Source organism: Engystomops pustulosus, chromosome 5 (genome assembly GCF_040894005.1).
Source record: "Engystomops pustulosus chromosome 5, aEngPut4.maternal, whole genome shotgun sequence".
Classification (NCBI taxonomy): Eukaryota; Metazoa; Chordata; class Amphibia; order Anura; family Leptodactylidae; genus Engystomops; species Engystomops pustulosus.
In genome coordinates, this window is record NC_092415.1 from 85321376 (window position 1) to 85345200 (window position 23825).

Below are 23825 nucleotides of genomic sequence, written 5' to 3' on the forward strand. Positions count from 1 at the left end.
AGAGATTCTGTACTATCTGCACAAAGGGGGGCAGCCCCAGCATATAATCGAAGACATGATGGACTGTCTGTGTGACGTACTATTTTGTGCAGAAAAGGATCCCTGTATTCTACTTGTGTTGCTGTACTTGGTGCCTTTTCTTGCTTGTTATTGAGAAACTTGAGACATGGTTAATACAAACATAGTAAAGATCTGTCCACTTTGTAAAGACCGTCAACTAGACTACATAGTATTTCATAGAGGGTCTCTCCTGGCACAGAATGCGGACTAATGTAAATGTTGTCTAACAGCCACATTTATTGGTGTAGCATGGCCCATTTATGAGAAACAGTCTGGCTCAAACAGTACATAAGACAATGTCATTTCACACCCCCCCCCCCCCAATTTAAGAAAAAATGTGGTAGGTGACAATTTATAACAAAACTTTTCTATACAAACGAAAACCATACTGCATTGGCTACACAAAGAAGAAGAGGACAAGGGGAAAAAAAAACAACAACTATAAAACAATCCCTCACCAACCTAGGAAGTAAGGCACTTCATATCTGACTAAATAGGAAGAAATTGTTGCAGAATGGTAAAAATTGTGCACAGAAAAAGTTTATAAACCAATAATTTCCCTCGTAGTGGTATAACATACATCCTGAGGAGTCTGTGTAGAGGACCTGCTTAAAGACAGTTTGTTACATGGCCTCCAATTTCAGGACTGAACAGAAAGTAGACAAACTGTCAATACAAGGATAGGGCTACACATTGTCACCAATAATCCATACAGGTTGGAGTTGCATGCCAACATGTAGCCTTCGTACTGCATGTAAGTAATTCAGTAACCATTTGGCCCATACAGGTAGCACAAACCCATAGGGTTTAGGACAGATTTAAAGTTCATCTCTGGAGTGACGCAAGACAAAGCTCTGTAAGGTGTCCAGATCTCTGGCTCCTTCATGTTCACCAATTTTGTCCCCAGCACGGAAGAGTAATAAAGATGGATAGCCACGTACCTGTTGAAGGAAAATTCAAGTCATTTAGTACAGCGATGTGAACAAACAGAACTAACATTTACTGTGCCCCAGCTGATTCCTGGTACAGATGTCGTCGTCATCATCTCTTTTTAGCCTATCCTGTAATTTAACCTTCAATAGGATAGGTGTGTGGTTCCCAAGAAAGTGTACAAGTATTGCTATGGCTCAGTTCACACATGTGTTGGGTTTATCCTTTACAAAACACAGTTCTGTTTTTCTGCCTTGACCCAACATTGAGATCAATAGGAAATGGAGGAAGAGAATGTCCGCAACGGCAACCAATCTAGTCTGTACTTTCAGAGCCTTTTTGAAAAATAAGAGATAGACTCTAACCAGTTGACATGAGATACTATGCCACAATTACCGTATTTTCTGGACTATAAGACGCACTTTTTTTCCCCAGAAAATGGGGAAAAAACAGTGGTGCGTCTTATAGTCCGGATGTAGCTGCAGGAGGGCACCTGGATGCACAGTGAGTGCCGCTGCGCTCCTCTCCTCCTCTCCCTCCACTGCTGGAGGGAATGGATGGCACCCCGTGTGCTCTGCCAGCTCTGCAGTCCTCTAGGCACCGATATACAGGAGCGTAGCAGTGGAAAGAGAGGGGGAGGAGAAAGGCACTGACTCTGGCCAATCCCCGCTGGCTTGTAAGTAGCCCGGGAGGCTCAGAGTGAAGACAGAAGAAGAAGGCTGCGGCAGAGTGTGTGAAGAGGAGCCTGTATGTGTCTGACCTGTAACTTCTCTCTGGAGCACAGGATCAGATAAGTGTTAGTGCTCCCTTCCCCCGGGTCTCTGCTCCCACACTCTTAACCCCTTGTTGCCTGGTTTGTAGTGGCTGCTGTCTTGTAAAAGTACTTTATCCCACATACCAAGCTCTTGTGGCCATTGTACAGGGACTGTCACCTTCTGTGTACCCTCATCCTCCTCATAGATTGTAAGCTCTTGTGACCATTGTACAAGGACTGTCATCTCCTGTGTCCCCTCCCCATAGATTGTAAGCTCTTGTGGCCATTGTACAAGCACTGTCATCTCCTGTGTCCTCCTCCTCCTCATAGATTGTAAGCTCTTGTGGCCATTGTACAAGGACTGTCATCTCCTGTGTCCCCTCCTCCTCATAGATTGTAAGCTCTTGTGGCCATTGTACAGGGACTGTCATCTCCTGTGTCCCCTCCTCCTCATAGATTGTAAGCTCTTGTGGCCATTGTACAAGGACTGTCATCTCCTGTGTCCTCTCCTCCTCATAGATTGTAAGCTCTTGTGGCCATTGTACAAGGACTGTCATCTCCTGTGTCCTCTCCTCCTCATAGATTGTAAGCTCTTGTGGCCATTGTACAAGCACTGTCATCTCCCGTGCCCCCTCCTCATAGATTGTAAGCTTTTGTGACCATTGTACAAGCACTGTCATCTCCTGTGTCCCCTCCTCATAGATCGTAAGCTCTTGTGACCATTGTCACATATACTCATACCTATACAGCCCTGTAACTCTTGAGACCCCCCGACTATGTGCCAGCATAATTCTATCTAAAGATAGACATCAGTGTCCAGGAGAGGAGGAGGGGGTGACCACTGCTTGCCCCTGCCCCTCTCTAAAGAGAAACATGGCTGCACTGCACCGCCCAGTTACTTTATTAAATATTTTAGCATACTATTTGGGGAAAAAAACATTTTTTCTTGTTTTTCCTCCTCTAAAACCTTGGTGCGTCTTATGGTCCAGTGCGTCTTATAGTCCGAAAAATACGGTACTTTCTTTTAAATCTCCCCAATAAAGTCTAGCAATGTCCTTCTGAACTGATCACTTAACACAGTGGTCCGATTTGGCAAGCTCTGTGCAGCGCTGCGTAATCTGTTAATTATTATTATACAGTATCCAAAATGCCACTAGGTTTTGCCATGAGTGATGACCCACCACATCCACATGCTGGGAAAAAAGACTATATACTGTGGGTTCAGTATCTGTAGCAGGTCAAATACGGTTGTCGACTTAATATGTGGAATTGGGTCTCTACAAGGCATCATTTCCATAGAAGATCTGTTCATCTTTAATCTTGTAGGGGTGGAGGGCAATTAGTGATAAGGTGATGGTCTTGCATGGAGAGGTTTAAAGCATTGGTCCAATCACAGCATGTTTATCCCCTATCCACGAGGGATAACTTGCTGAGCCTGGAGTACCTCTTTCAGCTATAATATGAGGCAATTGGAATCAGAATGATAAAATAACATATATGCAGGGCATCATTAGGAAGTTACAATGTAGGTTAATATTGATCTGCACTTACTGAGAATCTGTTACACAGGGAGCGCTCCGCAGTGCAGTCTACTTTGGCAATTTTCACATCACTCAAACCAGGAAAGTCCTTTTTAGAAAGATCCTCCCATGTTGGGGCAAGATGTTTACAGTGTCCACACCTTTATTTAAAGGGAAAAGAATGGTATATGATGAGAAAATAAAGAGATCCCAAAACGTATGTGGAACCTTCAAATCCATTAGTCTCACTACTCACCATGGTGCGTAGAACTTAATGAAAGTGACTCCTTTGGCAACAGTCTGGTCAAAGTTACTTTCAGTAAGAGTCAGAACTTTAGACTGAAACATAAAAACAAAATATTTTTGTGATTACCAACATGAATTTACAGTTTGCTTAATGTCCTAATGAGCTGTAGCAAATATTCCCTCCATTACACATAGAAACTAAATGTACCCAGTTTCATTCAGTCGAGCATACAGTCTCCATTTACAATTCTTATGAAATCGTTCTTCAGCTGTTTTTAAGTAAAGTTTCAACAGAATTTCATGTTTCATTTCAGAAGTTACTGCTACCATAGAAGAATTATGAAAACAATTAATAGAGAAGCGGATTAGCAGTGTATATAGAGGTTCAGTGAAAGCTACACTGACAAAAGCCCTAGAATAACAATAACCAGTCAGCCATAACAGGGAACTCTCAAATCTACCCAGTCTGGGATTTATTAGAAGTGTCAGAGCAGAACTGTTGTAGTTGCCCAAGGCAACCAATCAGAGCTCAGCTTTCATTTTCCCACAGCAGTTTAGAAAAAGAAAATTGATTCAGTTTAAACTCTGATACTACAGATAAATCTCCCCACGTTACAAGCCTAGAATTCCATCCAGCAGAGCTCCAGTACTGTCAGAAGATGACATGTACATCAGTAGATCACAATCCCCATCTTATTTGCTGTAGGGAAATCTAGGAATACATCAGTCAGGTAATCATATTGTACTACACACCTCCACTACTGCCGGCTCTTCAGCCTGTGCTGGGGCATCAGTGTCCTCCTCATCTGCAGTTTTCAGCTGACCTTCAGCGTATTCTTTAAGGGAATCCAGGTCTCTCTTTCCCTTGTATTGGTCCACCTGAAACAATGACGTACAGAGGCTTGTTAATTTTAAAGGGAAACATCATCCTTAATAATGTGACTGCAGACACCTTAAAAGGAAATCTACCACCAGGATGAAGGATTATAAACCAAGCACACTGATATACTGGTGGGAAGCCTCTCTGGCAGAATCCGCTTTTCTCTTAGCTTCTCATGTCCCTTTTTTTAAAGCCCCTACGGTTGCAGTGATATTAGTTCTGAGATCTGACCATTAGAATCTGTTTTTGGTCAGAGAGGAGGAGCTGGGGCTGGAGGCGTGCATTATAAAGAAATTCTCATCTCCCTACTGACCGTATCAGAAGATTAGCATATGTTCACACACACCATCCGCTAACATTCTGTTGACATTGCTTTTACAAAAATGCAATGTTACCAATTGGAATGCGACCACGATGGAAACATGCAATATAAACATAATGTAAATACCACGTGAATGTAAATGCAGCGCATAAAAGGCATGTAAATGTGAATGCAACGTAAAACATGAAGATATGTAAATGCGACATACGCAAACACCACATGATTACACTGCGAACGCTGTGTGGCGTAAACGTGATGCAAATGCCACAAAAAACACCACAAAAGCACAAATGAAATCCAAACGGTAAATAAATGAAGTGTAATGTAGATACTTTTACCTCATGTTTTATGTTTACATCACTTTTGCGGTAGAATTCCGTTGACATTGCATCTGCGTTCACATCATGTTATCTAGTTTGCATTTACGTCACATGTGTGATAAAATCTCATTTCGTATATCTGCAATTGTGGGGGCTAGAAAGCTATCCCGTAGCAGCCCCTACAGAATGGCATGGTGATCCTCCACATGTGTGAGGTGGTGAAAGGTCCTCTAAGTTTACAAAGGTGGGATAAGCAGAAGTCAGTACATGCGTCCATGTGTACGTCCCCATAGACGGCAATGGCCTCGCCGTACACCGGGAAAAGATAGAGCATGCTCTATATTTACCCAAGTGTGCAGCCACACGCCACTGTTTCTTATGCAGGGGTCACCTCCTCCTCTCCAGCACATGGCGGGCATACCGCGTGTGAACGCACCATATAGCAGTGAGGGCAAATCTTTTAGAGGCTGACTGCCAAAACGACAACAAAAACCTGCTTCCTTACTGAAAAGGGTCAACATCACAATTTAAGCAGTAACTTATTTCTCGCTGCTCTGTCACAGCTTTCAATGGTATCAGCATCCTGAGGACACTAATACAGTAGAAAGAAAGTAGAGAAATTTGGTGAATCATTGTAGCTTCCCTCGTGGGACCCCTGAACATGAAGAATGGTGGGGCCTGGCGCAAAGCCAGCTCTGTCCACACCTTCTCGCTCCTCCGGTAGTCTCAGATAGGCCAGGGTGTGCGTTTGAAAATGGTACGGAGCCCGACATGTCCTAGGTTTCCATGGACTTTAGGAGGAGGCCTTCAGTCTTGTTTAGCAAACTCTGTGATAGGGTAACAGCCTGGGTGCCCATAGAGAGTACTCTGAGTGCCACCTCTGGCACCCGTGCCATAGATTCTACACCACTGCTCTATAGCAAGGTAACACCACCTTCAATTAAAATGTTCTACATAAGATACAGTGTTACTCACTTTTTCTCCATTTCTAAACCATAGCAAAGTAGGATACCCACGGACTTGATTATCAGAGCACAGGTCATTATGCTGAGTACAGTCAACCTAAATAGAAGTGAGAGAGCAAAAGTTAAATACACAACTATAGTTAAAGTAAATGTATAGAAGTAACTACCGTATTTTTCGGACTATAAGGTGCACCAGATTATAAGGATGATTGACCAGCAGGTGGCAGACCTGTGCACAGTTCAAGGTAGCTATTGTCTGTAAGTACGGTTTATATACAAGGAGCACTGGACTATAAGGCGCACCTTTGATTTCTGAGAAAATCAAAAGGATTTTTTGTGCGCATTATAATCCGAAAAATACGGTACCAATGCAAATTGTTATACAACATTCAGTCTATAACTTATGTGTTTCCAGTGATGTAACCACTTTACAGCTCATTTTGGTTTGCTGGTTACATTTTGAACACATCAGGTTGTTTGGTTTATTTTAAGGGCAATTACAATTATTTTTTTAAGTTGCCAAATTTGAACAGTGAAAACTGACCATACACCATCAGTTTGTTGAACAAGGGGCACACGACTACACTAAATGCAGTACTTCTTAATATAACGGCCATGGGCACCAATCCATTAAAGGACAGTGAGATCCACCCTTTAAAAAAAAAAATAGAGCATGTCCTAGTCAGAGCAGTTTTTATGGACTATAGTTTATGAGGATGGCAGGATGGATGGAAAAACAGATGGTAGACTGATGAAAATCAGCAGTGGAAAAAAGCCCTTCCCTTCGTCTGTGCAAGACCCCACCCCTCCATCAATATAGTAATATAGGATAGTAAAAATCTATAAATAAAATAAGACTGTGGCGAATGCCCTTTAGTAATAGAAAAAAGCACCATTGTTTTTCAGAACTGGGGGATAAGTTTGCGTTTCAACCATATACTTAAAGAGTAGAACAGGATATGAAAATAATTTGCACATTTGTTAGGGATAGAGATGAGCTCTAGAAATGTGACTCTAGAGACTTAATGCAGCTCTTGAATGTGAAACATTAACACCTTCCTGCATCCTGGTGTGTACATGGTAACATCCCCACAGGCAGTTCCTGTGATGGATGCACAGAAGTACAAAAAACGTGCAACAGTGAATGAAGCAGAAAAACGGCTGTGACTGAAAGTCGCTGTACTCCAGCAATGGCAGAGATAGCTGACAATAGGAGCATAGCTAGAGAAATGGCAATTATGTCCCTAAGCAAGGAGAGACAACAGCTCCCCCTTAGCACTAACTATGCAACTTATATTATAGGACCCTAAAGCTTCAAGTATCATTTCTAATGGTGCCAGATTTTACAATCCATCCAAATGTTAATACAATACAGTGTGCCCTTCTTTCCTTCCCATCTTATTTAGTAAGCTACTGTATAATCTATTAATAAGAACTTAATTCTGAGGATGGACAATTTGAAAAGCAAAAAAGGTTTATCCAATTTAAGTAAATGTATTGTGCCCTGGAATTATTCTAGGAATTCTGGAAAGTATATTCTCCCTTCCTAGGAGATATATATATATATATATATATTATATATACACACACATTATATATTCTATTCACTTTTGTGATGTTTACCACACACCTTTGCAATCTTGACAGTATTAGAATTCTGATAAGATGATGCCAGCTGTTCCCATGCAGGAGCCAAAGATTTGCAGTGTCCACACCAAGGCGCAAAGAATTTGATGAAATGATTTCCTACAAAAAGTAAACAGTTATATGTAAAGCCACACAGCATTTTGACTTGACATGAACTCCTACACTTCTCCATCCTCCATGCAGGATTCTGTGATATCTTGTGATCAGATACATACACGAGGTAGACGTTACAGGACCTTAGATGTCATCCTGGACACACAACTAAGTGCCCAATGATTTAACAGAACTCTCAATGTTCCACATAGCAGTAAGATCTGTTTATCAGAAACAAGGAGGCAGGGCAAAGCAAGTAAGATTTAATATGCAGGACTCAATTAGTGTGAATGACTCACATATTGTTGCATATTGGTTTACAAACAGATTTTTGTAACATTGCAGCCACGGAAAGGAACCATTTAGGGTAGTGCTTTTTAAATCAGTTTTTAAAGCAGTATCCCCATGAAGATTAGATTTTTACATATACTCAGGATAAAATAACAGGTGTTATAGGCGAGTTAGCAGAGCTGAGAGTCATTGAGTTGACTAGGGGATTAAAATTAGAGAACTTTCGTTCATGGGCAAACCCCTTTAAAGAAGTCTTTTTTTTGGGTGGGTTCATTTTCATGACAGGTTTCTCCAGTTAAAGTGAGATAAAATATGGATATTTTAAAGAGAACCTGCTTGTGGCCTGTTTGTCTTCAGATTTGGGCAGGGAAAAAGGACCTGTTCCAAGTTTTGCAACTCAGGCAGTTGTGCCACATGTAGGGGCCTTCTAGTTAGAGATTATCACAAGATTGCATCCTATATATGGACACTGCTAGTCATGGAAGGCTGTGAGAGAAGCAACGATAACTATCTGATGTGAGATGAAGTTATAAGATACTAAAAAAATCATCAATGAAGCCATGCGTCATTTCATTGTAACACTGAGCAAGCTATGAGAAACCCTATAGCCCAGATTTATTAAAGTCTTCTGCCTGACTTTGCACAATTTCAGCGCTTGCACGTGTATTTAAGAAGTGTCCAAGACAAATTTGTGTCCCAGCTGCACTGAAAGGGGCATTCAAAGTTGGCCAATGCGCCAAATTTATCATGCAAAGTCCTCAGAAGTGTGCTGCACGCCCTATATTAAAAGAGCGCCCCAAAAAAAATAAAAGCGGTGCACTTTGTTGAAGAAGTGCAGAGGGTGCCATATTCATGAAGAACGTGTGCCAGAAACCCAGAATATGGCGCTCCCTGCACACTACACAGGCAGTTTGCAGTTTTTGAAAAACGTGGGCCTATACGTACAGAAGGCATGCCTTGAAATACATAAATGGTCAGGTAAAAAATTTACTCTATTTCGAACAGTTATGTACATAAAAAAAAAAAAAAAAAAAAAATCACAGTTTAAAAGTAAAGATAGCCAAAAGGCAGGATTGAAATGATGGTGTACAGCGGCAAAAGGCAGTCAAAGCCTGGACATACTGAGAAAGATATCAAATGTAATACATTATAAAGGAGGGCTGGTGTGTAGGGATATATGGCTACATATAGTGTTGTTCAATGTAGGTATAGCGCAAGTGCTAGCATAATAAACGTTTGAGCCATTTCAATAAACCAAAACGAAACTGTTTAAAACAAGGTGGAACCAGTCCTTACCAAGTATTGATTAGGTGATAGATCCGATGTCCGGGGATGACTGCCGCCCCGTCGCGCGTTTCGGCTAGTAATTAAAAAACCTAAAAATTCAAATCACCCCCGTTTCGCTAGAACTGATATAAATAAACAGTAAAAATCAAACTCATTAGGTATCGCAGCGTCCGAGAATGCCCAATCAAAATTTAATAACGGGTTTTCACTCCATGTAACCCCGTAACGGAAAATAGCGTCCCGAAGTTGAAAATAGCACTTTGCCATTTTAAAAAAGTTTCTAGAAAAAGTGATCGAAAGGTCGTACAGTTTTAAAAATGGCAGCATTGAAAATGTCAGAAGTCGCAGAAAATGACACCACCCACAGCTCCATACACCAAAGTTATTAGCGCCAGAAGATGGCAAAAATCTAAAAAATTTGCAGGTTTTAATTTTTGTAAATGTATGAAAACATTATAATACCTATACAAATTTGTTATCCCCGTGATCGCACCGACCCAAAGAATAAAGTAGACATGTCATTAGAAAACTGCGCAAATACGGTTTTTTTCACTATATTTGGAATTCTCCCCCCCCCCCCCCCGCTTCCCAGTACACGTCATGGAAAATTAAATACTATGACTATGAAGTGCAATTTGTTACGCAGAAAACAAGCCATCACACAGCTCTTTACGTGGGGGAAAAAAAAAAAAAGTTATTGATTTTTGAAGCTGGAGAGTGAAAAATGGAAGTGAAAAAACGTAAAAAAAAAAAAAAAAAAAAAAGGGCCAGGTCGTTAAGGTGCATAAAACACAAAACACCCCATCACACACACACACAAAAGTTAGAAAACAATATACTATACAGTCTTGGGTACCCAAGTGAATGTTATCACTATTCGTGGTATACAGTATATTGACACAATACTAATATCATCTAAACCACTAATAGTGATAACATTCACTGCATCGTCATCATTCCCAACATCACAAGGAGAAAACAAATAGTGCAACTGGGGTTTATCAGTTTAGTTACAATGGGTTGGACTTTACCAGTTTTTCATCCAACTATATACTGTATAGGCATTACAATTAGAGATGAGCGAGCACTAAAATGCTCGGGTACTCGTTATTCGAGACGAACTTTTCCCGATGCTCGAGTGCTCGTCTCGAATAACGAACCCCATTGAAGTCAATGGGAGACTCGAGCATTTTTCAAAGGGGACCAAGGCTCTGCACAGGGAAGCTTGGCCAAACACCTGGGAACCTCAGAAAAGGATGGAAACACCACGGAAATGGACAGGAAACAGCAGGGGCAGCATGCATGGATGCCTATGAGGCTGCTTAATCGCACCATTATGCCAAAATTATGGGCAACAGCATGGCCATGACAGAGTGACAGAATGAAGCTAGATAGCATCTAAAACATGCAATAATTGACCCTGACACTATAGGGGACGGCATGCAGAGGCAGCGGCAGCAGGCTACAGAGTGGCATGGCGACATACCCTAAATGGACTCAGGCTTCAAACCAATGGGTGGCAGAGAGGAACCAAAGGAGGTGAGCAAGAAGCGCTCAAATAATATCGGTACATGATAAAAGTTTGCCAGTATATTTTGTGGATTACACAGCAGGGTGGCGACAAAGTTAACATGGAAGCCATGAAAACAACCCAAAATTCTGCCTGACACAGCTCGTTTGATAAGGGGACCATGTATGGAGGCAGTGAACTAGTAGTAGATTAAAGGTGCTGCAGTTAAAACTATGTTAGTTGGATCTTGGCATGGAGCTGGCGCTCCGCTGCCAGGCGAGCTTTCGCCAATCCAAGCCCCTGTCTCTAGGCTACTCCCCAAACAGCACTTCTAAGAACCTTTTGTATAAGATCAAGTGTAGTAGCGTTCTTATAAGTTTGGGATATGCCGGGTGAGGGGAATGTAAACAGATGCGCAAGAAGCGCTGAAATAATATCGGTAAATGATAAAAGTTTGCAAGTATATTTTGTGGATTACACAGCAGGGTGGCGACAAAGTTAACAAGTTTGATGTGGAATGCCCTGTAATAGCTCTTGGGCGGTGTGCCTTTTATCGCCTAGGCTCAGCAGTTTGAGCACCGCCTGCTGTCGCTTAGCGACGGCACTGCTGCTGTGCCTAGAGCTACCGACTGATGGCGCCATGCCCACGGATGGTAATTCGGAGGAGGAGGAGGTAGAGGAGGGTTGGGAGGAGGTATAGTAGGCCTTTGAGACCTGGACCGAGGTAGGCCCCGCAATTCTCTGCGTCGGCAGTATATGACCAGCCCCAGGGTCAGACTCGGTCCCAGCCTGCACCAAGTTAAGTGTAGCAGCGTTCTTATAAGTTTGGGATATGGCGGGTGAGGGGAATGTAAACAGATGCGCAAGAAGCGGCTGATGCGCATGGAGCTGGCGCTCCGCTGCCAGGCGAGCTTTCGCCAATCCAAGCCCCTGTCTCTAGGCTACTCCCCAAACAGCACTTCTAAGAACCTTTTGTATAAGATCAAGTGTAGTAGCGTTCTTATAAGTTTAGGATATGCCGGGTGAGGGGAATGTAAACAGATGCGCAAGAAGCGCTGAAATAATATTGGTAAATGATAAAAGTTTGCCAGTATATTTTGTGGATAACACAGCAGGGTGGCGACAAAGTTAACAAGTTTGATGTGGAATCCATGAAAACAACCCAAATTTCTGCCTGACACACCTCGTTTGATAAAGGGACGATGTATGGAGGCAGCTATATGGACGACTTTTGGAGGTAGCAATGGAGACAACGTGTGGAGGCTGCTATGGAGACAATTTAATTTGGATAGTGCCTGTATGTGGCAGTCCCAAACATTTTTCAAACCAGAGGAGCAGGTAGGTGGCCCTCCAGAAAAATGGAATAGATTGAGTGCCTATATGTGGCACTCCCAAAAATTGTTTAAAACAGAGGACCGGGTAGGTGGCCCTCCAGAAAATTTAAATGCATAAAGTACTATAGCTAGAGCCAGTGGGCCCTGTCAAAAAATAGCCAGTTTCCTCTGCTTTACTGTACAAAGAGGAGGAGAAGGAGGAAAATGAGGAGGAGGAGGAGTGGATCAATTATTCAGGTTGAGCTTCCTTCACCTGGTGGAGATTGGAAATTATGAGAAATCCAGGCTTTATTCATCTTAATAAGCGTCAGCCTGTCAGCGCTGTCAGTCGACAGGCGTGTACGCTTATCGGTGATGATGCCACCAGCTGCACTGAAAACCCGCTCGGACAAGACGCTAGCGGCAGGGCAGGCAAGAACCTCCAAGGCGTACAGCGCCAGTTCGTGCCACATGTCCAGCTTTGAAACCCAGTAGTTGTAGGGAGCTGTGTGATCATTTAGGACGATGGTATGGTCAGCTACGTACTCCCTCACCATCTTTCTGTAAAGATCAGCCCTACTCTGCCGAGACTGGGGACAGGTGACAGTGTCTTGCTGGGGTGACATAAAGCTGGCAAAAGCCTTGTAAAGCGTACCCTTGCCAGTGCTGGACAAGCTGCCTGCTCGCCTACTCTCCCTCGCTACTTGTCCCGCAGAACTACGCACTCTGCCGCTAGCGCTGTCAGAAGGGAAATACTGTTTCAGCTTGTGCACCAGGGCCTGCTGGTATTCATGCATTCTCACACTCCTTTCCTCTGCAGGGATGAGAGTGGAAAGATTTTGCTTGTACCGTGGGTCCAGGAGAGTGAACACCCAGTAATCGGTGCTGGAATAAATTCTTTGAACGCGAGGGTCACGGGATAGGCAGCCTAGCATGAAATCTGCCATATGCGCCAGAGTCCCAACGCGTAAGAATTCACTCCCCTCACTGGCCTGACTGTCCATTTCCTCCTCCTCCAACTCCTCTTCTTCTGCCCATACAAGCTGAACAGTGAAGGACTCAACAATGGTCCCCTCGTGTCTCGCCAACATTCTCCTCCTCTTCCTCCTCATCCTCCTCCACCTCCACCTCCTCCGATATGCGCTGAGAAACAGACCTGAGGGTGCTTTGGCTATCAACAAGGGAATCTTCTTCCCCCGTCTCTTGTGACGAGCGCAAAGCTTCCGACTTCATGCTGATCAGAGAGTTTTTCAACAGGCCAAGCAGCGGGATGGTGAGGCTGATGATGGCGGCATCGCCACTGACCATCTGTGTTGACTCCTCAAAGTTACTCAGCACCTGACAGATATCAGACATCCACGTCCACTCCTCATTGTAGACTTGAGGAAGCTGACTGACCCGACTACCAGTTCTGGTGGAAGTTGACATCTGGCAGTCTACAATCGCTCGGCGCTGCTGGTAAACTCTGGATAACATGGTCAGTGTTGAATTCCACCTCGTGGGCACGTCGCACAACAGTCGGTGAGCGGGCAGTTGGAGGCGGCGCTGCGCTGCCCTGAGAGTGGCAGCATCTGTGCTGGACTTCCTGAAATGCGCACAGATGCGGCGCACCTTCGTGAGCAAATCAGACAGATTGGGGTATGTCTTGAGGAAACGCTGAACTATCAGATTTAACACATGGGCCAGGCATGGCACATGTGTCAGTCTGCCGAGTTGCAGAGCCGCCACCAGGTTACGGCCGCTGTCACACACAACCATGCCTGGCTTCAGGTTCAGCGGTGCCAGCCACAGATCAGTCTGCGCCGTGATGCCCTGTAATAGCTCTTGGGCGGTGTGCCTTTTATCGCCTAGGCTCAGCAGTTTGAGCACCGCCTGCTGTCGCTTAGCGACGGCACTGCTGCTGTGCCTAGAGCTACCGACTGATGGCGCCGTGCCCACGGATGGTAGTTCGGAGGAGGAGGTGGAGGAGGGGGTGGGAGGAGGAGGAGGCATAGTAGGCCTGAAACACCTGGACCGAGGTAGGCCCCGCAATCCTCGGCGTCGGCAGTATATGACCAGCCGCAGGGTCAGACTCGCTCCCAGCCTCCACCAAGTTAACCCAATGTGCCGTCAGCGATATATAGTGGCCCTGCCCGGCAGCACTCGTCCACGTGTCCGTGGTCAGGTGGACCTTGTCAGAAACGGCGTTGGTCAGGGCACGGATGATGTTGTCTGACACGTGCTGGTGCAGGGCTGGGACGGCACATTGGGAAAAGTAGTGGCGGCTGGGGACCGAATACCGAGGGGCGGCCGCCGCCATGAGGTTGCGAAAGGCCTCGGTCTCTACTAGCCTATAGGGCAGCATCTCCAGGCTAAGCAATCTGGAGATGTGCACATTAAGGGCTTGGGCGTGCGGGTGGGTTGCACTATATTTGCGTTTCCGCTCCAGCGTCTGGGGTATGGAGAGCTGAACGCTGGTGGATGCTGTGGAGGATCGTGGAGGCGACGATGGGGTTTTTGTGGCAGGGTCCTGGGCAGGGGGCTGACTATCAGCTGACACAGGGGAAGGAGCAGTGGTGTGCACGGCCGGAGGTGAACGGGCTTGTTGCCACTGAGTGGGGTGTTTAGCATTCATATGCCTGCGCATACTGGTGGTAGTTAAGCTAGTAGTGGTGGAACCCCTGCTGAGCCTGGTTTGGCAAATGTTGCACACCACAGTCCGTCGGTCATACGGTGTTTCCTTAAAGAACCTCCAGACTTCTGAAGATCTAGCCCTCGCCGCAAGAGCCCTTGCCACGGGAGCTTCACTAGTTGACACATTTGGCGCTGATGCACCAGCTCTGGCCCTGCCTCTCCGTCTGGCCCCACCACTGCCTCTTCCAACCTGTTCTGGTCGAGGACTCTCCTCCGTCTCAGAAGCACTGTGTTCACCCGGCCTCTCAACCCAGCTTGGGTCTGTCACCTCATCATCCTCCGATCCCTCAGTCTGCTCCCCCCTCGGACTTCCTGCCCTGACAACAACTTCCCCACTGTCTGACAACCGTGTCTCCTCATCGTCGGACACCTCTTTACACACTTCCACTACGTCAAGAAGGTCATCATCACCCACAGACTGACTGGTGGAAAACCTGGGCATCGTAAAATTGCTCAGCAGCAACCGGACAAGTGGTTTGTGACTGTGGGAAGGGTCCAGAAAACAGTTCCTCAGAGTATGCCGGTTCAAATGCCAAATTTTCCTGGGAGGGGGCAGACTGGGGGGGAGGAGGCTGAGGTGCAGGAGCTGGAGGAGTGGCGATTTCGGTGACATGGGTGGACTGCGTGGAAGACTGACAGGTGGACAAATTGCTCGAAGCATTGTCAGCAATCCACGACATCACCTGTTCGCACTGTTCTGGCCTCAACAGTGCTCTACCACGAGTCCCAGTAACTTCAGACATGAACCTAGGGAGTGTAGCTCCCCTGCTCCCTCATAAGCAGGTGGTGTCTCACCCCGGCCAGGACCACGGACTCTGACCCCTGCAGTAGTTGGACGCCCACGTCCCCGCCCTCGTCCTCTACCCCTAGCCCTCGGGTTAAACATTTTTAAAATGAGAGTTATAGCTTTAATTTTTTTTTAACTTTTTTTTGTGTTTTTTTTTTTTTCTTTTGTGTTTTTGAGTTTTTAAAACCAAACGATGCTATCCTATTGCTATGGCTATTTTCTAGCCAAGTATGAAAGCACACTACTATGCCAGATGAGATGACACCGAGTTATTAAACAAAATAAACGTAAAATAAAAAAGGACAAATGGCAGACTGTGCCTAATTGAAATCCAACCCCTACTAAATTTTCCCACTTCGGTCTTTGCAATGGATATGTGCGTCACTAAGCGCAAAACACAGCGGTCGCAAGTCTCACTACAAATTGCTCACAATTGGCTAGTAGATGCACTGCAGCAAGTACAGCCACCAGCAGATCAACCAGAAATCAAATATATAACGCTACTGTAGGCGTAAGCCGTTTGGATTCTCCTATGGCTATTTTCTAGCCAAGTATGAAAGCACACTACTATGCCAGATGAGATGACACTGAGTTATTAAACAAAATAAACGTAAAATAAAAAAGGACAAATGGCAGACTGTGCCTAATTGAAATCCAACCCCTACTAAATTTTCCCACTTTGGTGTTTGAGGTGGATATGTGTGCCACTAAGAGCTAAACACAACGGTAGCAAGTCCCCCTGCTAATTCCTCACAAAATGGTACTAGATGCAAATAAAAAAAAAAAAAAAGTAGAACGTTATTGTAGCCCTAAGAAGGGCTGTTGGGTTCTTGGAGAATCACTCCTGCCTAACAGTAAGCTAATAGAACACCCTAACGCTTTCCCTGACCAGCAGCAGCTCTCTCCCTCGTGGCATCCAGACACAGAATGATCCGAGCAGCGCGGGCAGCGGCTAGTCTATCCCAGGGTCACCTGATCTGGCCAGCCAACCACTGCTATCGACGTGTAAGGGTACCACGTCATGCTGGGTGGAGTGCAGAGTCTCCTGGCTTGTGATTGGCTCTTTTTCTGGAAGCCAAAAAGCAAAACGGCGGGAGCTGCCATTTTCTCGAGCGGGCGAAGTATTCGTCCGAGCAACGAGCAGTTTCGAGTACGCTAATGCTCGAACGAGCATCAAGCTCGGACGAGCATGTTCGCTCATCTCTAATTACAATCCTTGTAACCTCATTTTTGCCTTTTAGTGGTGGCTGTCCCGGATAACCCCTTTAACTAGATTCACCTTTCATATTGCACTCGAGAACAAAGAGCTCTATGAAAACATGGTTAGCGTACAATGTACAACAGGTATTCCATGCAGGGAGCACTACATGTAGGAATTACCTTGAGCTATATGATCCTTGAAGTTCGATGAGGCAAGATCATATAAACCCAGCCTGGCTTCTGGAGCTTTGGGGGCTTCCTGTTCAACGTTATGTTCCTAAAAGAAAAGAAGGTAGCCAATTAATTTAACCCCTTTGTGACTCATTGTCATTGGTGCCTGAATGTCCAGGTCAATTGTTGATGTTCTGTTATGTGCTTCTTTAAATGACGAAGACTCTGGAAAAGCTTGACATAAAAAAATTTACTTTTTTGTTTTCATGACATGCAAGACTAACTTGATAGGATAGTTTTATTAATTACATCTTTTTTTCTTTGGCAAACATTTACTACAATTGTGAAAAAGCAGCTTAAGATTTGCTTTTTTTTTTTTAAATTAGTAACTTTTACCAAAATATGTTATAAATATGTAGAGCATTATTCTATCACCCTTTCCCATGTTCAGCTACAGATGCAGAGGGTGCATGTACTTCTGCAAAGTGAAAGTCTCCTGCCGCTTCTTCTAAATTCTGCCTTCAGCTGACAGGCTGGAGAGGGGCACTTACATCTCCTGAACCCTCGCATGTAGGAACACAATTCTCGTGTCATATTAAACAGTAGATTCTACTCTTTAATATATAAATAGATTGCGCATGGATGCTTAAGAGAACTGGAGATATCTATTGTTAAAATTGGACTCACGTCCAGTAGAAGTATAATATTTATTTATTTTTAAACATCGGGGCCGCGAATAATACCTGATACAGGCCGATTTGGCATGACAGGTCCTGTTAAAAGTTTTACTGATGGTAGACGTATCCCAAGTATCATAAACTCTATACACTAGTTGCGGAAATATAGAGTTATAATAATTATTCTAATTAGCCTGGATGCATCACTGGAGCGCCTTGCATTATAAATGTATTCTCTCCACTGACAGGGGGAGTGAATAAGTTATAGCACAAGGCGCTCCGAGGTGCTCCAGTGATGTAGCCAGAGCACCACAGACTGATTAGCAAAATTTGTTTGACTGTATACATCGCGACTGCGACCATATACAGTGATAATAAAAGAACTCCTGAGGAGCATAGCTCCTCAGGAACATCTTAGAAATGCTAGGCCACCATCAGTAAAACTGATGGTAGATGCCTTTTAACTAGACGGCACTCTTTCTAGGTTATAGCAGTCTATCAACTGTAAGAAGCCATCTTGTATAATGAGCAAGCAAAAAAAAAAAAAAAAGGAAAAAAAAAAATTGAAAGCTCACCCCCATACTATAAGAATGGAGGGGGGTACTGCATGAGTGTGGAGGAGAGGAGAATGAGACATGCACACAGGATACAGATGCCCCCTCTGCCAGGGACTCACCACATGCTGCTGGCAGGGGACCAGGTAATGTAAATTAAACTATTATAAACTGCTGAAATGATTCAGAATGCTGACAAAGGCATTTTTAAAATTAGCACAGCATAGGCCAGTGATGGTGAACCTTTTGGAGACAGAGTGCCCAAACTACAACCAAAATCCATCAATACAGTTAAAGAAGGAGGGCAAATTCAGAATCTCGTTATAGCATCGCTCCAGGGTCTCTCTGTAGGGAAAGAATGGGGGGTCCAGCAGGATGAGCTCCAAAGATAAGGCAGTTTTGTCAACACCTTCTCATTTTTCCAAACAGCCAATAAAGTGTTGCTTACGTTGTCTGGGACTGCAGGAAGATTTGGTCCTATTTGGTGAACTCCTGGAGTGATGGTCTGAGTGCCCACAGAAATGGCTCTGAGTGCCACCTCTGGCACCCGTGCCATAGGTTCGCCACCACTGGCATAGGCTATAGGAACCTGTCACCATCTAAAGATCACATATCTGGTGCCGGGTTACCTTTCAGATCATCTAATCCAAATTTGCACAAATTATTTAACACCATTGGAAAATCGTCCCCAACATAGCAAAAGCAAGCCAACAGTAGATCTAAACCCTTCTGTTCCCGTGGATGGTATTTTCCATGATAATTTTAAATACTTTTTTTTAATAACAACTTTTCTACATATTAATATGGTTATTGCATGGATAATACAAAGCTTTACTAAAATAGACATACAAGACCTGACAATGCCTTTACGTAGTATCTGATAATTCACCAACAAGGAAGTTTCATACATCTCCCTCACACAAGAAGGAAGCCTGTGGGAAATTACAAAACTACCCATGAATAGAAGAGCCGGAACTATTACTGCTTTTCTTTATTGGTTCATGTAACCCTGGGATGTCACCATCTTTGCTCTAATGAATCAATTAGTACCGTATATAAGCGGAGTTTTTCAGCAGAAAAAATGTGCTGAAAAACGTCCCCTCGGCTTATACACGAGTCAATACGAAAGTAAAAATTACTTAAAAAAATAATAAAAACTTATATACTCCCCCTCCGGTGGCCCCGATGCGTAGCGCTGCTCCCCCCCATGTCCGTGCGGCTCGTCTTCAGGCATCCACGCCCGTCTTCTGCAGGTCGCCGCCATTGTTTTTCTCCTGGGCGGCGCCTAGCATGACGTCAGCAGCGGCCCATCATACTATGCGCCTGCCGGGAGAGAACAATGGCGGCGCCCAGCAGAAGAAAGAAGACGGGCGCGGAAGCCTGAAGACGAGCAGCGCTACGCATCGGGGCCATCGGAGGATGAGTATATAAGTTTTTTTTTTGTTTTGTTTTTTTTAATGCTGGGCTCGCTGTATACTACTGGGGGCAGTGCTGTATACTACTGGGGGCAAGCTGGGCTGGCTGTATACTACTGGGGGCAATCTGGCTATATACTGGGGGGGGGGGGGTCTGTGACCAATGCATTCACCACCCTCTGCTTATACTCTAGTCAATAGGTTTTCCCAGTTTTTGGTGGTAAAATTAGGGGCCTCGGCTTATACTCGAGTATATATATGGTAACTAAAATATAGTAAGATATTATAAATATAGTACAGAATAAATGTAATAATTGAGCTCATTGAGCATGTAAGAGGCATCAGGAAGGATTGTTTCCTGGACACTCACCTCTTCTGGCTCCTCATTTAGAGTCTGCAGCATCCAATTCTCCAGAGTCTGGAAATCTCTTGCGCCCTGGTACTTCACAGCTTCTTGGCCTGGTTTAAACAGTTTAAGACTGTGGAGAACAATGAGAGGAAGTATTACTAGTCACTGCACGTCAATAAACTATATATTATACACGGGAAAGGATGGTGGGAAAATCTTCAAAGCAAGCAAAAAGGTGACAAACAGCTATGGGGAAGGGCACAGCGTCAGCCAAATTTCTAGTTTTGATTCTTCTTTCCCAAAAACATTTCAGGTGCTGCTTTTCCTCTCAGGAACAAAGTAGAAGAAGCAACATCTTCAGTATTTTGTTTAGGTGCAGTTCTCTCTATTGTTATGCCCCCTCAGTCAGGCAGTCCCATTATTTATAGCAATAGCACAGCAGCCCAGATCATTCTAGCTGCTATAATTGAAGGTGTAGGGAGGGTGAGAGAGTGCAAGAGCCTGTAAAGCCAGATCAAAGAGGGGCTAGGGTAGCCTCTGGCTCATCTGCATAATTATAAAAGTTGATTTTAGAAGGAGGGAGGCCATGGATAAGAAATATAAGAAGGTAACCGGGTCACAGTTTTTGAATCTTTGAGTAAGTCTCTCTGGTTTTATCATGATGGATTTTGATTGTAGATTTCCTTTAATCTTTTTGAAGCAGGTGATCTACAATTTACATTGGAAAAAGACGCTATAGGCAGAAGTATGTGCCCCACTGCAACCCATCTGTAAAGAGCTTCACAACCTGAATATTGTCCATCTACAAATAAAAAGGGGGAAAAAAAATAAAATCAACTTACGTGGGATATCCACGAACACCATTGTCCGAGCAGATCTTGTTATCAACTGTACAATCCACCTTTGCAACATAACATGGCGCCTTTTCCATATTGTTGTACTTGTCTCCTAGATCATTCCAGGTTGGTTGGAGACGCTGGCAGTGCCCACACCTGAAAATAGACACGTTGTGAATATAACAGTTATTCCTGGTTTTCAAGGAAACAACTGTGAATGGTCAACTTCAGACAGTGCCAGGACAGCTGGGTAATCTTCAGAATATATTTAATAAACTATCCTAAAGGGGTTTTAACAGGATAGATATTGCTTGCATATCACTTATACTGCTATTATCAACCTGGCCACCTAGAAAGATTGGCAAAATGAAGACACAGAGCCCGGAGCAATGCCTACTGCCACGTCATTGTCTGCTGCCGACTATGCATGAAGCTCTCTCCGGTGTATGGGGAGCCTTAACATTCAATATGAGAAGCACCAACTGGACAGATGGCAGCAACACTAGAAAAGTAGTGTGCCCGTACTATGTTCTTACCGGGATCACAAATGTCAGAAACGAGAGGACTGGATATTGTGGGCACAAACTAGCCATGTGCTATACATACTAGCCATGTGCTATACATACTAGCCATATGCTAGACAATTCACTGCCACTGCCCCCCCCCCCCCCCAGAAATGGTCACAGTAAAGTAAATGCACAGTTTTAACAGCTTTACCCTATCCCCATCGGCACAGCATATGCATGGGATTTAGTTCCATCTCATTCACAGTGCTGTTACTATACACAGTCATAGTTTACCCACATCCATTTCACCCCAGGAGGCCTAAGGACCGAGAGTCTTTATCAGTCTTTCTTTGTAGCTACAGGTCTCTGACCTATAAAATGTGACAGCAAACTAACCAAGAAGACTGAACATCCGTAAATATAGAAATCAGTTTTTTATGTGCACACATATGTAGATCAGGCCTGAGGTTATGATGAGGGGTTTCCTCATTCCCTCTACAAGACACAGAAGAGAACAGCGGATGTCACACCTAGCACCCAGACATCACCCCCTTCTTACAAGGACCAACCCTCTAAGCAAACGTAACCTAATGCAAAGAGCCCAGAGCCACGTCAGCAGCTCATCCACCCAGTAATGAGGAGCAGACCCTGGGACCTACATATCCAGGCCGCAGCCATACAACTACATGGACAGTCACATACTACTACAGTCACATCATACAGCTGGAGAAACACAGGCCCAGGGGATAAGCAGCTCCTGCCAATAACTTGGGGACACAATCTCTGCCTCCTGTGTACTGACAGATAAGAGAAGGCGCAGGTCTGCCAGTGGGCACAATGCCATCAGGGTGAGGGGCCTGCCACCATGCTGCACACTGTCTGCTCCATTACCAGGGGGCGAAGAACATGATGAAGTGCGGCGCCTCTCCGATGGCATGGCTGAACATGTCGGCAGAGTAGAGGTGCTTGCTGTGCGGGTCTTCCTCCTCCTCCTCCTGCTGCTGCTCCGCCAGCTCCCCGGACACGACCACCAGCAGCAGCCATGGCAAAACTACGAACCGGCTCGCTATCATCTTTCCGGGTAAGACGGCAGTGTGAGGCCTGGCCCGTACAAGGGGAGGAGGAGACACTGCACAGGCCGAGGAGAGAGACGAGAGAGGAGGAGGAGGAGGAAGAGTCAGGCTTATCAGGGCGGGAAGAGAAGGAGGAGACAGGCCAGGTGTATTACCACAGCCCCGGGTGACAGGGAGATGTCACCCCTGCAGCCTCTTATGTCACACTGTTCCTCATTACTCACATTTTAGTTTCTACAATTCCCTCAGGCCATATTGTGTTGATTTCAAATGTGTGCCATCTTCTACTGGGAACAAGATACTGAAGGCTAAGCTACTTTATTAACCCCTTTGTGTTGCAGCCTTTTTTCATTCATTTTTTACTCCCCTTCAAAAATCTATAACTTTTTATTTTTCCATGTAAAGAGCTGTGTGAACGGGCATTTTCGGACGCGTTGATACCTAATGTGTTCCTGATTTTTACTGTTTATTTATATTTATGTCAGTTGGAAAGGGGGGTGATTTGAAATTTTAGGTTTTTTTATTATAATTTTTTTTAACTTTTTTTTAATTTTTCTTTTTACTATTTTTCAGACTCCCTAGGGTACTTTAACCCTAGGTTGTCTGATCGATCCTATCATATACTGCCATACTACAGTATGGCAGTATAGGGGGATTTTCCTCCTCAATCATTACAATGTAATATTAGCACATTGTAATGAAGGGGTTAAAGCGAAATAACCTCGGGTCTTTGGAGGCTACCATGGAGACGGATTGCCGCTCCCCGATGACGTCACGGGGAGCAGCGAACCCAGGTAAGATGGCGGCGCCCATGCACCGCTATCTTTTTGAGGCTGCCGGCAGCTTTGCTGCTGGCATCGATCGCGGGTGTTACCAGTAAGCCTTTGCTGCAATATGCATATAACTAAAAAAAAGTCTAAAACATAACACAAAACCCACATATATAGTATCAACGCGTCTGTAACAACCCGTATGAATAACAGTACATAATTATTGAACCCGTACGATGAACGCCGTTAAAAAAAAACTGTTATAAACCCTTGAAAAATTATGATTTTTACCTATTCAATCCCACAAAAAATTCTATAAAAAGTGATCAAAAAAACATATGTACTCCAAAATGATACTGGTGAAAAATGTATAATATGTCCCGAAAAAAACAAGCCATCCACCAGCTCCGTAGCCTAAAAAAATTAAAATGTTATGCCACTTAGAAGACGGCAGTACAAAAATGATAGATTTTTCCCAACATTAGGGATTTATTTGACAAATTTAGTAAAACGTAAGAAAAAATATTCATGTCTGGTGTCCCCGTAATCGTATCAACCCGTAAAAAAAAAGATAACATGATTATTAAGCTATCTGGTGAACACCAAAAAAAAGTAAAAAATCCAGTAAAGAATTGATGCTTTTCCACCCCTTCCCCTTTAAAAAAAAAGTTCCTAA

The 23825-nt window shown here is 44.3% G+C and overlaps 1 protein-coding gene across 1 annotated transcript; it reads right to left on the bottom strand.

The window, feature by feature from the left end:
- Positions 1 to 277: 277 nt before the first annotated feature.
- Positions 278 to 22479, bottom strand: TXNDC5 (thioredoxin domain containing 5). The gene is made up of 10 exons (XM_072152558.1): positions 22198 to 22479; positions 20807 to 20956; positions 19986 to 20094; positions 16979 to 17075; positions 7628 to 7743; positions 6008 to 6094; positions 4264 to 4389; positions 3521 to 3603; positions 3296 to 3425; positions 278 to 1001 (listed from the first exon to the last, which is right to left on the bottom strand). The coding sequence occupies exons 1-10, from the start codon at positions 22377 to 22379 to the stop codon at positions 879 to 881; spliced, it is 1203 nt and encodes a 400-aa protein (XP_072008659.1). The 5' UTR covers positions 22380 to 22479; the 3' UTR covers positions 278 to 878.
- Positions 22480 to 23825: the final 1346 nt, after the last annotated feature.

Coding starts and splice junctions, on each gene's coding strand:
- TXNDC5 (XM_072152558.1), bottom strand. CDS start 22,379: ATGATAGCGAGCCGGTTCGTAGTTTTGCCATGGCTGCTGCTGGTGGTC. Junction 20,957..22,197: donor ATCATGTTCTTCGCCCCCTG/GTAATGGAGCAG, acceptor GTCTATTTTCAG/GTGTGGGCACTGCCAGCGTC. Junction 6,095..7,627: donor ATACTGTCAAGATTGCAAAG/GTGTGTGGTAAA, acceptor ACTTCTATTTAG/GTTGACTGTACTCAGCATAA.